The sequence below is a fragment of the Xylocopa sonorina genome, chromosome 7 (genome assembly GCF_050948175.1).
Source record: "Xylocopa sonorina isolate GNS202 chromosome 7, iyXylSono1_principal, whole genome shotgun sequence".
NCBI lineage: Eukaryota > Metazoa > Arthropoda > Insecta > Hymenoptera > Apidae > Xylocopa > Xylocopa sonorina.
This window is the reverse complement of record NC_135199.1, coordinates 7833351-7845453: the sequence shown is the minus strand read 5'-3', so window position 1 is coordinate 7845453 and position 12103 is coordinate 7833351. Positions and strand designations below refer to the sequence as shown.

Sequence of the window (12103 nt, the reverse complement as noted above, 5' to 3'; positions counted from 1 at the left end):
GTGAAAAAGCACCCCTCGATCTGAACTCCAACCAAAGTTCCCGGAATTCCAGCGGGCTATCTCAAGAAACATTCGGTCAGCGATCGGGTCCCGAATCTGGCGTAGATCGGACGCTTACTGTCGACCGTTTCTCAATTAACTTCCGCGTCCGCAGATTCAACAGAACTGGAAACTTCCCCCGTAACTTTCAACGGGCCATCCTTCCTCGCGTTAATTCCTGTTGCTCGAGTTTTAAGCTGCCTTAACAAGGGCTTAAACTTCCGCGAGAGAGATCGCGGGTGCACGTGTACTCAGAGATTACGCGCGTCCGGATGGCCGATTCGGCTCTTCGAACCTCGCGAGATACCGGTTCGACCTGCTCTCGAGTGAGACGCAGGTTTTCTTGCCTCGAGGAAAAAGTACGAGACTGTCAAGCGATTCTATCACCTCGAGACGATTTTATTTCACTCCTCTTCTCGACTTATTATATCGAGCGATCAATTTTTTTTATCGCGATTGCTAACTACTCGAATTCTCGTGCGTTTCAGGAGAGCCTGGAAGAGAGGGTGCAAGAGCTGGAGCAGGCGTTGCAAGCGGAGCGCATCGCAGCGCAACGAGATCGGGCGACGATCACGAAGCTGCAACGACAGATCAACAAGGTGAGTCAACTGAACATGCCTCTCTGCTCTTTATTAATCATACTGTGTGATCAACTCTGATCATACGTAAATTATCGGCTGTCACTCGTACGCGTACACGGTTGACAAATACGCGTAATTAATTAGTTACGCCCCTGGCGAACAAACGAGGATAATTTTAACTCGCCGTAATTGTAACCATCGTGCAACGTGTATCATTAATCGGTGCATTTGCATACACGACTCGATCAATTATTGGCCGCTGTATTAAGAAATTAAAACGATCGTCCGCTGGTGCCCTCGAGAACAGTTATCGAGCGATGACCAGAGCGTTCCTTCGAAAAATGGAATTAATGCCAGGCTGGGGGTAAAAGAACGTAATCGAGTAGTAAATCAGTGGCGGCGTCTCGTGAGTCGCTATCGGATAACAGGATCCCTCGTAAACTCGGCTAACGTTCGCCTAACCGTAATCACGCGTCTCTCCTTTCCCCGTGATTTATCCCGTGTTGTGTCATTTCGATGCCGCCTTCCATTGCCCGTAATCGCTTCCGTCTGGGTTACCCGGCCTCTGGCCCCGCGGAATCCGTTGAATTATCTCGCGCCATTCTGCGGATTATCCGACGGACCAGTTATTCCGTGATACGCGAGAATCTAGCTGCAATTGGGACCGCTTGCCGCCATTTGCGACGAGGTTACAGCTAGACAACTGTGTTACGCTACATTTTTCAGAGGCAAACTGTACAACGCGTCGTACAATTTTAATTACAACGAAAATAAACCTGTCGAGGAATCGCATGCACAAAAGATTGTATCCACTTTGCAATGTCTTAAAAATAATTTTTCCAAGAGTGGATGACTACTAAAATGATGTAGAAAATTTGTTGCAAACAACCCTTGTCCGCGCCAACTGTCCAGTCCAACGTTACAGTCCCTCGACAAACACGAAGAAGCGCCATCCGACGAAGACGCATAAATTGCCAGCAGATCCGCGATAATCTCGCGCATTCCGTTTTAATCCGCTCGCTGGGCGAAGTTCCTCTCGCATTCGGGACAGTAGTCGAAGGAAACCCTCCGTGCTAAGGAAAATGATGCACGACAGGGCCGAGTTCGGTCTGTTTCTGACACGGCCACCCTCCTTTCCACCCCCGTGGCCCAGGCAGGCCTATAAAGTATCGTGACAAAAACAAGCGGAGGCAGCGAGTAGAAAGATCGGTATATACACCAGCGGAGCGTAATCTGGCATGATTTATGCGGTTCCCGTACGCCAGCCTGGAGACTGACTCGCAGACGCGTTAAAATTATTTATCCCACCCCGCAGCGCGCGTCGATCGCGCGCAAACGGAGAGATCGATGGTCCCGGGTCTCGATCAAACCGTAACCGCCATGAAGTCGCGGAAGGGTTGCTTTTTCCACGAGGATTTATGGTCTTATCTTTCAAAGCCTCGCTCGTCTTTTTTTTCCGGGACGTTCGGAAAAATTGCGGGTGTGTCGTCGCGATTTTTTCACAGAGCTCTGTAAATACCGCGGAGTTGGGGATGAATGGGTTTCCCTTTTGATTTACCGTTACGCCCTTCAGAGCGATATAGAAATGTACTCGTAAATTTGAGAAACGCAGATTTAATCCGTCGAATAGTCAGTGGATCGAACTTTTTTTCGCAAATGTTTGAGGAACGTTCGAACGAGTTGTTGGTGCGTTTTGTATACCGATTCGTGGACGAAACTGAGACACGTGCCGAGTAAATATCGTCAAAAGAAACGAGAGAAACTGAGAAGATGGGATAAAGATGATGGCGGTAGTAGAAAGGACAGTTAAAGAGAAAACGAAGTCAGTTCGAGGCAAGTTCCTGGTCAAATTCTCTTATCCGCGTCCCGTCTCCGATTATCCGCCCCGGCTATTCGTCCGCGAACCTTCCACGACTCGGTTCTCTTGCAACTCGCTGGGAAAAGGAGAAGCTTAAAGAAGGCCTTCTTGAAACTGTTGGCAAGAGAGTTTCCCCGCAGCTTGCCGGAGAATTTCACCGGAGTTATTTGAATTTTTCCGTTCCATCTTCGAAAGCGGCGTAAAAAATTCTTGGAACACTTTCCAGACGATCTTCTTCTTTTCAGACGACGTCTAAATTCTGTCCAACTTACTTCCTTTCCAGTTTACGTTTCACGCTCCTTTTCCATGGCATTTAAAAGGCATTTAAAAAATCTCTACTATCTCCCCCTCTCCACGAAGTATTTCGAGATATTACAAATTTCTTTCCTTCGTTTCTTCTATTTTCTCTGTTAATTTAACGAATAAAGGGGAGAGGGGAATTTGTTGACGCGCGGACGCGGTGTTGCTTTACAATTTTCGACTCTTGTTTCCGCGCCACATGACGCCCCGTTCGATAAGTCAGAGGAAAGGGTTGGAAAACGACGGACGGGGGCCGTGACGCTTGTAACTTATTTCAACGCCACTCGAGCAACACGCGCGCCATGTTCGAAGTGGTTGTCGAGGAAATAGCCTATTATTTGTAACGAATACAGGGCTCGCGAGATAAAATTGCTTGGGGCGGAGATCCAAAGGGGGTAGATCAGATGGGAAGGGTTATTCGATTATAATTCGACGTTCTCGCAGCTGCCATTAAACGCACACCATCAGCTCGTACGCAAAGCACTCGAAGTAGCTCGAACGAAGTATACAAACGAATAGAACTGAAATTTTTTAAATCGTTCGCAGAGTAATATTCACGCGCGCTTATTTCTCGAGGAATCGAGAAGAGAAAACGGTATTATTCGCGAATTAACGTCCCGTGAAAGTGAATTGAAAGGGAGGACAGGTGAAATCGCGGGGCCCTTGAGAAAACACCCCTGTGCGTATCGTCCCGCGTGAATTCTTGCCGAAATGCTAATGCTACGATATTGCCAATTATGTGCACCGTTTCTCGTGGAAAATTTCATTCTCGTTGCTAACTTTCCTTCTCGATGGAATTGGCTTCGAGTCCGCCGTGGACTCCGTGGACGTTGCTGAGTTGGATTAACCTTCGTCCGCTATAGATTTCCTGGAATATTTTACGTGAAATACTGCGCTCGCGCCTAGTTTCATGCAAATTGAACGATTATCATACTTTTTAACTCGAGTCCTCTGGTATGCATGTATCTGCATCACCAAGGAGTAATTATTAAACCCCCAAAGTACCACTGATTCAATTTACCCTCGATAGGCGCTGTTTCAAAGCTTTTAAAGAGCTTCGATACGCTCATCAAACGGGATGATATCACTCGTCATTAAGATACTGTAACGATAATTCGTTAAGTCATTTTGCAAATCACCAGAGCGTTTATAAATCTAGACGCGACGACGAGAAATGCGTGTGGTCGAGAAATCAGGGAGAACGAGAGGAGAAATCGTTCCAAAGAATTCCGTCTCGTGTCCTCCGGGAAGACGAACGCGGGGCGCACTTTGCGCGCTGAAATCGCGTTCCTCGCCCCATCGTTCGTGGCACGCAAAACAACGGGGCAGACAAGCAATAACGAGGCGCGTTTCATTCCGAGGCGACAGAAAAGCATCGCCTTCGCCGCTCGCTCGCGGGCCAGCTTCCTCTTCCGCCTGTTCCCGCGGCTTCCCGATATTTCACCGGGAGATAAATACCGTGTTGCACCTCCCTTTGAATTCCTCGAGCGCCGCGCGACTTCTAAACGCGGCACGGTGGATATTTGTTCCGCGCTCCACCGCCGAGGCTTGCGAAACGAGCTTTCCCTTTGACGAGGAACCCGCGCGATTAATTGAAAACTCGCCGCGCGATCCAGAGATGGTTGTTTGTAATCTTGATTCATCCTCGTTTCAAGGCTCGGACGTTTAAGAAGATTTTCGAGGGCGTCCGATGGTGAGAATCGAGTTTGCGTCCCTTGTCAGCCATGTCGCAGAGTCTTCTCTTTAGCAATGGTATTAGAAACGCGAATAGTCCTCTTATTATCAAGCAATTAGAATTCGTATTTAATTAATCTTCGTTTCAAACGTCTCATTGTAATTCGTAACGCGTGTCCAAATGTGAAACACCGTAACAACTCCTTGATACCTCCAATTTCGAGGCTAAGGGATGAAATCGAGCCTCAATGTTGACCATCGCCAATAAAAAAAGAGTAGGCTCGCTCGCGAGTGGTTTAATAAACTTCGTTTCCCCCTCGATTTCTTCAATTTCAACCTACATAAAGGCAACAGGTTGAGATACCCAGAGTGAAATGCACCCCCGTATCCGGCGTCCTACGAGGAAAACCAACTCCTCGCTCCAAGCCAAAGAAATGGAAACTAACTGCACGTACCCGCGCGACTATTATATCCGTCCACCCCCAAAACAGAATAACCATGAACGAAACGAACGGTTTAACGGTCGTTAACCTACGGAACGCGGTCCAGAAATTCCAGCCCGGGTGTGTATTCTTTCCGCAGGCAGGCGCGCGTGCCCTGAAACCCACCCCCCAGCGCGCGCAACGAGAGAAACCCGGCGAACCGTCGCCAGTGTGATTTGCCTTCGGTCCATTTGCAATCGGAAACGGCCTTAACTTTCCTGCCGTTTGCGGCAATGCGTTCCATTAACCTAACCGAGAGTCGTAGGGGAGCCGCGCGAACGGAAGGGCGAAGCAGTGGAGAGGGTGGTTTTTAAGAAGAGCCGGAATCGCCTTCACGGCGGGCTGACTCCTCTCCGCCCCTCCTCACGGGACTTTCGCTTCGCGGGGAAGAACCCTCTTCCACCCCTCGTCGCGAACTTTGCCGTCGAACAATGGCGCGGCGAATTTTTTCATCGCGAGCAGAAAGAAAATGTCCGTTCGAAGAATTTTTCCTCGACTTCGGGGGGAGACGTTTCTTTCGTCGACGAAGAACTTTGACGATGGCCCGGATTAAATTCCGTTCTGATTGTTTTTATGTTCGTTCGCGAGGGTGGAAGGTATCAGAGAGTTGGTGTTGATTATTAGCAGACTTGATTGTGCGATATTGTACGATTTTGAGAGGCTTTAGGTAAGAGGAACCCCTGCTAACTGGAATGCAAAATTTTTCTAATAGACCCTAATGGAGGATGGGACCGATTAACCTTTTGCGTTCGAACGGCGACTCTCTCACTCGCCATGATGTTTCGCGTGGCAACTCGAGCGGCGAGCGAGAAGCGACTGTCTCTGTTTATAGTGAATTTCGTTATCTGCGGTTGATAGAAGCGAAGTATTGGTTCGGAAATAGGTCCCTTAGGCTGTTTATGTTGTTGGTTGGAAAGTGACTTTGTGACGTAAAATTCCTCTACGACTGTAGTCTTGAATACGATGTGTCTAGCTTCAGTACAGTTTCGACGATCGTGGCAAGCATACGTATCGCGAAATTCTCCAATACTCGTTTCGAAAGTTTTAACGCGAGTTTGATTTTGAATTGTACGTACGTTCGTGTGATGTAGCATCGGGTACGAGAAATAGAAAAATTGGAGTAATAGACATCAATGAATCCGGAAGTAGCAGCGATGACCCACAGGATTCTGGCAATTTTGAATATCTTGGTAAGTGTTTATGTAAAATATCACACCAAACGCAACTACAGAACTTGAACTCCGATAATTATGTTTTTCAAACTGTAAACATAGATAGTATATCAAAATATAACACTTCTGTATGTTAATTTTTATATGAATTCCATTACGCGCGAAATCGTTTCGAGTAGCAGTGCCGTCCGACCAAAAAACTCGTCGAGCGCAAAGGGTTAAGATAAAAATCCGAGAGCAAAGTCGAATTCGCGCGAGCCCCTTTTCGCGTTCGTGCCCATAACGATCTCTATCGTCGAGAGGACACGATTCTCGAAAGAGATCGTAGATACCTTCGAAATGTGGGTCACTTTCCGCGACAAATTTCCCTTATCCGAGAGGGGGTGCTTTCTATTTCCGTGCTTTAAAGCGATTCTATGGACAAGCTCGAATATTTCGAGCAGAACCGAATGGCCGTTTTACGCACGAGCAGGAGACGGTATCGCGGGGAAAAATGAACTTACGAACGGTGAAATGGACCGGCGAAATGGAAGGGAAGGAACTGGGAGATATCGTATAGGGGACAGATAAGATACGCAACCATTTGCACCAGGGTTGTACGCTCAGAGGGAGAAACATCGAACGCGACTGAAACCCACAATTCCATCTTCCATCGTTGATCCACAGTAGAAAAACGCACGAAAAAAATACAAATTCCAAGAAGCATCATAGAAAATACAAATCCAAATTGACCAAACCAATTTCGCATCGCTACAACCCCCAAAGATACTCCCAATGATCCCTCGCGTCGAAGAATGTGGGTGACCCCTCCTCCAGCGGTTGTAAACGGGCAGGATTAGATTTTTTCCGTGCAGCTGCATTGAACATCGCGCGGAGTAAGGAATGGTACGTGGTCAGGTTGCGAGATTCCTCCAGCGGGAGGCTGATATATGTGGACGAGGCGTCGTCGTCGGCGGTGGTACGAAAGGGCCAGAGATAAACTTAATTGAATAGCTCGGCCCCGGCGTGAACTGTCGTTTTGTCGTCCGGGTTTCCTCGTTTCTGGTCGGGACCGTAGCGACGCGCTTCCCTATCCGAGGGGTGATTTACGCGTCACGGGGCCGAATCGCGCGTGCACTAAACGGCCACGGGTCTTGCGAGGCGTCCGAGAGGAGTTCCGCCGCGCGCGTCGACCCCGTCCCGTCGTCTCGATCCTTCTCAGCTGAATAGAAATCCCCTGCTAATGGAATGCGTCGACGAGCTGCGAGATCGTTCGAACGGATCGCGTATTTTTTTCGCCCTGCTTAGCTGATTGCCCTAGGTGCTGCTCGAGGGAACCTCGAGAGATGGATGCGAGGATGCGGCGCGAGGGAACCGAGCGAAAGTTACGGTCTTTGGTATTTCAGCGGTTCTGGAGATGGTGATTGAACGTTCGAAGGCCTGGCCAGTTGGCTGCCTCGGGTATTTATGTACTCGACCACTCGAGGATCTTGGTATTGCGATACTTGACTGGCTCGGTTGCTCGGATACTTAGACGCTCCGGCACTTGGATATTTAGAACACTTTGGCGCGATGCACGGCGGTTTAAATACTTGGACGCTTATGTGTTTCGATACTTAAGCGCTTAAGTGTACCGCGGTACTTGAATGTTTGATTGCTTGGACAAACGGGTGCTTAAATACCGTGTTACCAACGTACCAGAAACCTGGGTACACTCGGGTGGTACATTAAGATACTTGTGTATTTACAAGAGACACAATTTGGCGCGCTGGAAATATGTCTCGTTAAAGTATCGAATCGAACAGCATCCCCTCGCGCATCATCCCCTATGGCAGCGTAACAGATATACGAAGAGAAACACGTCCGACAAAAATAATTCCCCTCTCGAACGAGCGACCTGCCTCGTATCGTTCCGTTTCCCTGTATCTCGTACGAGGATCGTCGCCAAACCGCCGTCCCCCGCAGGCGTCCTAATCTTTATTGAACGTAAAATCAACCGTGGCCAAGCGAGCTCGTCCCGCGTGATCGATAACCTTCGTCCGCAGCCAGCTACGCGTCGCCACGGCCCCGCAATTTGCTTCCAATAAAGGGTTCCTCCGCAAAGGTTAAAGAACCTGCCGCACGGCTGTCCTCGTCCGTCCCCGTCCACGGCTTCCGGGCTTTTCGAAGTGGAAAACCGAGCGTCGCGACGGCGCCGCGCGTTCCCACACGTAGACGCGCACACGCGCCCCTTCGTCGTCGTCGTCGTCGCTGGTTCAACGCAGGACGCTGTCTCTGATCTGTCGTTACGCGTTCACCAAAGCGAAATTCACTAGCAGGAGTCGACTGGTCAAGCCGATTACCACCCGTTCACGGACTGTCCGTCGGTTACGAGCAGCGAGAGAACGCGATGGCCGCGCGTTCGAGCAGTCCTCGAGGACATCGCTGTTTTTCGTTCGCTCGCAACGGGGCTGTTTGCTTTCGCAGTCGCCGGATTTATATACGGGAAGCTCTCCCGGTTCCGGGCTGGTTCTATCAAAAACAAATAGCAGGAGAATAGACGGGTGGATGGATGAACGAGAGAGGAGGGTGGGTCGGTGTTTAGATAGCGAACGTTTGGGTAAAAATTCGCGGATCGATGTGGTGGCCGCCTCCGGTGTTTCTCGCTCGCGATTCTAATTTTTCCGTTCCCATACGCCGCAAATAGTAAAACTGCTGATCTCTGCGTGACGCAGCTTTATGTTTCCGTGAAAAAGAAGCAGGGGAAAAAATGATTCGCGGGATGACGATGTAGCTTTCCAGACGGTGCGAGTCATCTGGACGTTTAGCTTTTTTAGGTGTCGTTGGGACGTTTATCTCGAAAACGCGTTTGATACGCGTCGAATAGTCGCGCGACGCGAGTAGCGACGCGAATCGCGCGTACGCCAACCGATGACGTTTTATTTGTGATTTTGAACCGTCGTCCGCAGGGCGGAACCGCGGTGCGCGCGGAGCAACATCCGGTTTACGCCCCCGCAGACCCAAGCCGCGGTGTAATAATGATTATCCTGTCGTCCTGCGCATTAAAGTTACGACTTCCCTTCCTCGCCAGCAGCGGCTTCGTCTGCCGCGTATCCTCGCCGCAGCTCCCTGGGGACCGTGGCGTTCATTAACGGAAGACGAGTACGTTTCTTCGATGATGCATGGGATACACCCACCCAGTCCGATTCGGAGATTTAATATTGAACTTGACGGATGAGCGTTGATCCTGGTGCCTCGCGATGCTTCTCGATCAGACGCCATTACGACCTCGCGGTTTGTGATTTTATATATTAACGGTAATCTGGAATTTAGAGGAATTAAGTTTGCATCACGTTTGCAAATTCGAACTAATTGGTTTCTTTCGTATCTGAATCCAAACCTTCGTCTCTAGGAGAGGCTCGAGTATCAATGGAACGAGAGTATACACGTTGCACCCTCCGTTTCAATGTCTCCTTCGACTCTTCCTATTCAACCCCAACAAAACCGCCACCCAATCGTACCCACGTGTGCACAGATCCGTGACGGATCCAATTTTTCGGCTCGCACGAGCCAGTTGTTCGTCACAGTCGATCCTGATCGCCTATCAGCGCACCTCGCCTGGTTCTGATAACAATAGGGCGCCGATAACGGTGTCGCATTCACGCGGCACGCGTGTAACGAACCACCGTGGCGTTGACGCGTCGCGGGATATTTGCATGCGGCTGCGATTTATCTCGCGCGAAAGTGAATCTTGGAATTGTTGTTAACCACGGTTGGCAGGATAAGAAGGGTACGCTCGTCAGTCATTCACTCCCGCGGGAACGTCGCTTATAAGTGGAACCGCGAATTTTCGAGCAAGCACCCACCCTTCCAACGCTTACTCTTGGATTTCTTAACGATTATCGATTAAATGTCGGCAGGACGGTCACCAAGAAAGTTTGAAAGTTTCCAAAGTGACGAGGATTTTCATGTGATCTTCATCGTGAACGCCATCTCCGCGCCAGTTAATCGCTGACAGTGATTGCGTTGGGGATGATACGCACCCTCGCGCAAAGTTCGAGGCGCTGCTCGACGCGTTTCAGAAGATGAATACTTCCTGGTCTCGAAGGTGTGATTCTGAAGGAGACAACGTGGAGTGCCGTGCACGTAACGTCGTACAGTGAACAGAAATACTTGAGAGACTAATCGCGCGTGTAACTCGCGATTCGAAAATTAAAGCGTCTATCTGGTTGCTCAGTGACTTTTCGAAAGAAGGCTTAAAAGCTCACGACGACACTGTCGACGCTATTTTCGCGCGTGCAGCCGTTCCATCAGGTGGTGAATTCGTTCGTTGAAATACCGCACGGAGCAGACGCAATTCATCATTGTCGAACGCCAGCCAGCCACCCCCTTTCTGGTCCGCCAATTAAGACGATTCGAGAGTCAATTTTCGCGAGGTAAGTATCACAGCTGATCGATGGATGATAGAGCTCGCGACGACTCGCAGAAACGACGCGGAATGCGCGTTATTAAATATCATTTGGCGATAAAAAAAAACCGCGGCCTTTCGTTAGCGTCATTAATCACTGTTCATCAAGGAGGGCGCGGGAGGGGGTGGCGATCAATTCACCCTAAGTGGCATAAATCGTCGAAGAAACCGTTCCACTCGTTTATCGATTAATCACCATCCTTCGCCAGTTTGTCCAGCCGACCTCTTCTTCTGTCGCGTAATAGTTACGTAATTCTCGAAAGTCCCCCCTCGCCACGGACTGGCACCGGTTTGATTATTAATCGTCACTGATTAACGATCGACCGCGGCGTCGCGCGACAAATAAACAAGACTGGCTGCGGACCAGCGGAGGCAACGGTGTTCATTGAACGACGTTTTCATGGATTTCGCCTCATTAATCTCGGTTACGTCGACGCCGAGCGTGCAAAGTCCGCTGGTAACTGTAATCTAAAGCTCATCGGTCAGACGGCTTGTTGCGCGTTTTCTTTTTCCCTTCTTTCCCGTTTCTTTCGTCTTTTCTCTTTTCTTTTTCGTTCCTTCTCGTCTCCTCGTCGAACAGAAGGAAGAATCCTCGCCGTTGAGATTCCATTCGGTAGAGACGAGAGGAGGGAACGGTCGATGGAATCCTTTCTTCGCTCTTCCTGGTCGTTAGCTTGTAAACGAAAACCGACAGGGAACGAGGAGACGACTGTAGTCCTCGTGGATGACTGTAAACGAAACAACGACGAGCTCGAAAAATCGCGCGGCTATGTCGTACGATAATCGTGGTAATATTCTTTGTTTACGGTTTGGCAGTTTCTTGACGGGGCTCTTTAATCGTCGAGGGTTCGAGGCAGCAGGAGCTTCTCTCTATCGAGGGTGGATTAAAATTTTCCGTGGGCGTGTTCTTCGAGAACTTTGTCCCTTCGTCGTTGCTACTTTTTATTCAGAAAATTCTCGATCGATAAAATAAGCGTCTAAATTTGGCGCGATCATTGTTAAGAATTTTTACAATCGAATTCAGCGCTCGGAGATACAAGAGTAGGTTGTGCACGCGGTAGTGTTCGTGCGACGTATAAGGGTGGCGATTTCAACAGCGGCGAACAATAATCGAATGTGAACGCGAGCGGCGGTTCCTACGCGCGGCGATAAATCTCCGATATCGAGGAACGTAATCGTCGAACAGTCGACCTGGCTATCTCGTATCCAGCGGAAACACAATAAACCCGGCGTACGCGTCGTAAAAAGCGAGATTTACCGATCCACCCACGTCCCACCTCGAATGATATGCACGGCCACGCGGACACCGTGGCCGCTCGAAAGAATCTCGCCTTCTCTCGCTGGCCATCGCATGCGCGGCATTAATTAACCAAATTCTGAGGCGTCGTAACGCGGGTCGTCGTACCCACGAGTATTCCCACCTCGTTTTCCACGTCCTCCCCCATCACGGTTGTTTAAACGAGCCTGGTTCTTAGTAAAATCTGGTCGCGTCCAGAGAGAAATCAACCGAGGCTAGGAAGGGGAGTTCTTTTTTTTTTTCAATTCATTTTACGTTCATTTTTACGATCGTT

At 49.5% G+C, this 12103-nt stretch overlaps 1 protein-coding gene across 10 annotated transcripts in view; it reads left to right on the top strand.

The window, feature by feature from the left end:
• LOC143425524 (uncharacterized) overlaps positions 1 to 12103 on the top strand; it is a 268189-nt gene that overhangs the window by 201138 nt on the left and 54948 nt on the right. For all 10 annotated transcript variants that reach the window (XR_013102046.1, XR_013102047.1, XM_076898401.1 and 7 more), the window contains exon 5: positions 528 to 638. Coding sequence is in view for 8 of the 10 variants with exons in the window: in XM_076898401.1 (XP_076754516.1) it covers positions 528 to 638 (111 nt within the window). In the remaining 2 variants the exon portion in view is untranslated. The remainder of the gene's footprint in view (positions 1 to 527; positions 639 to 12103) is intronic.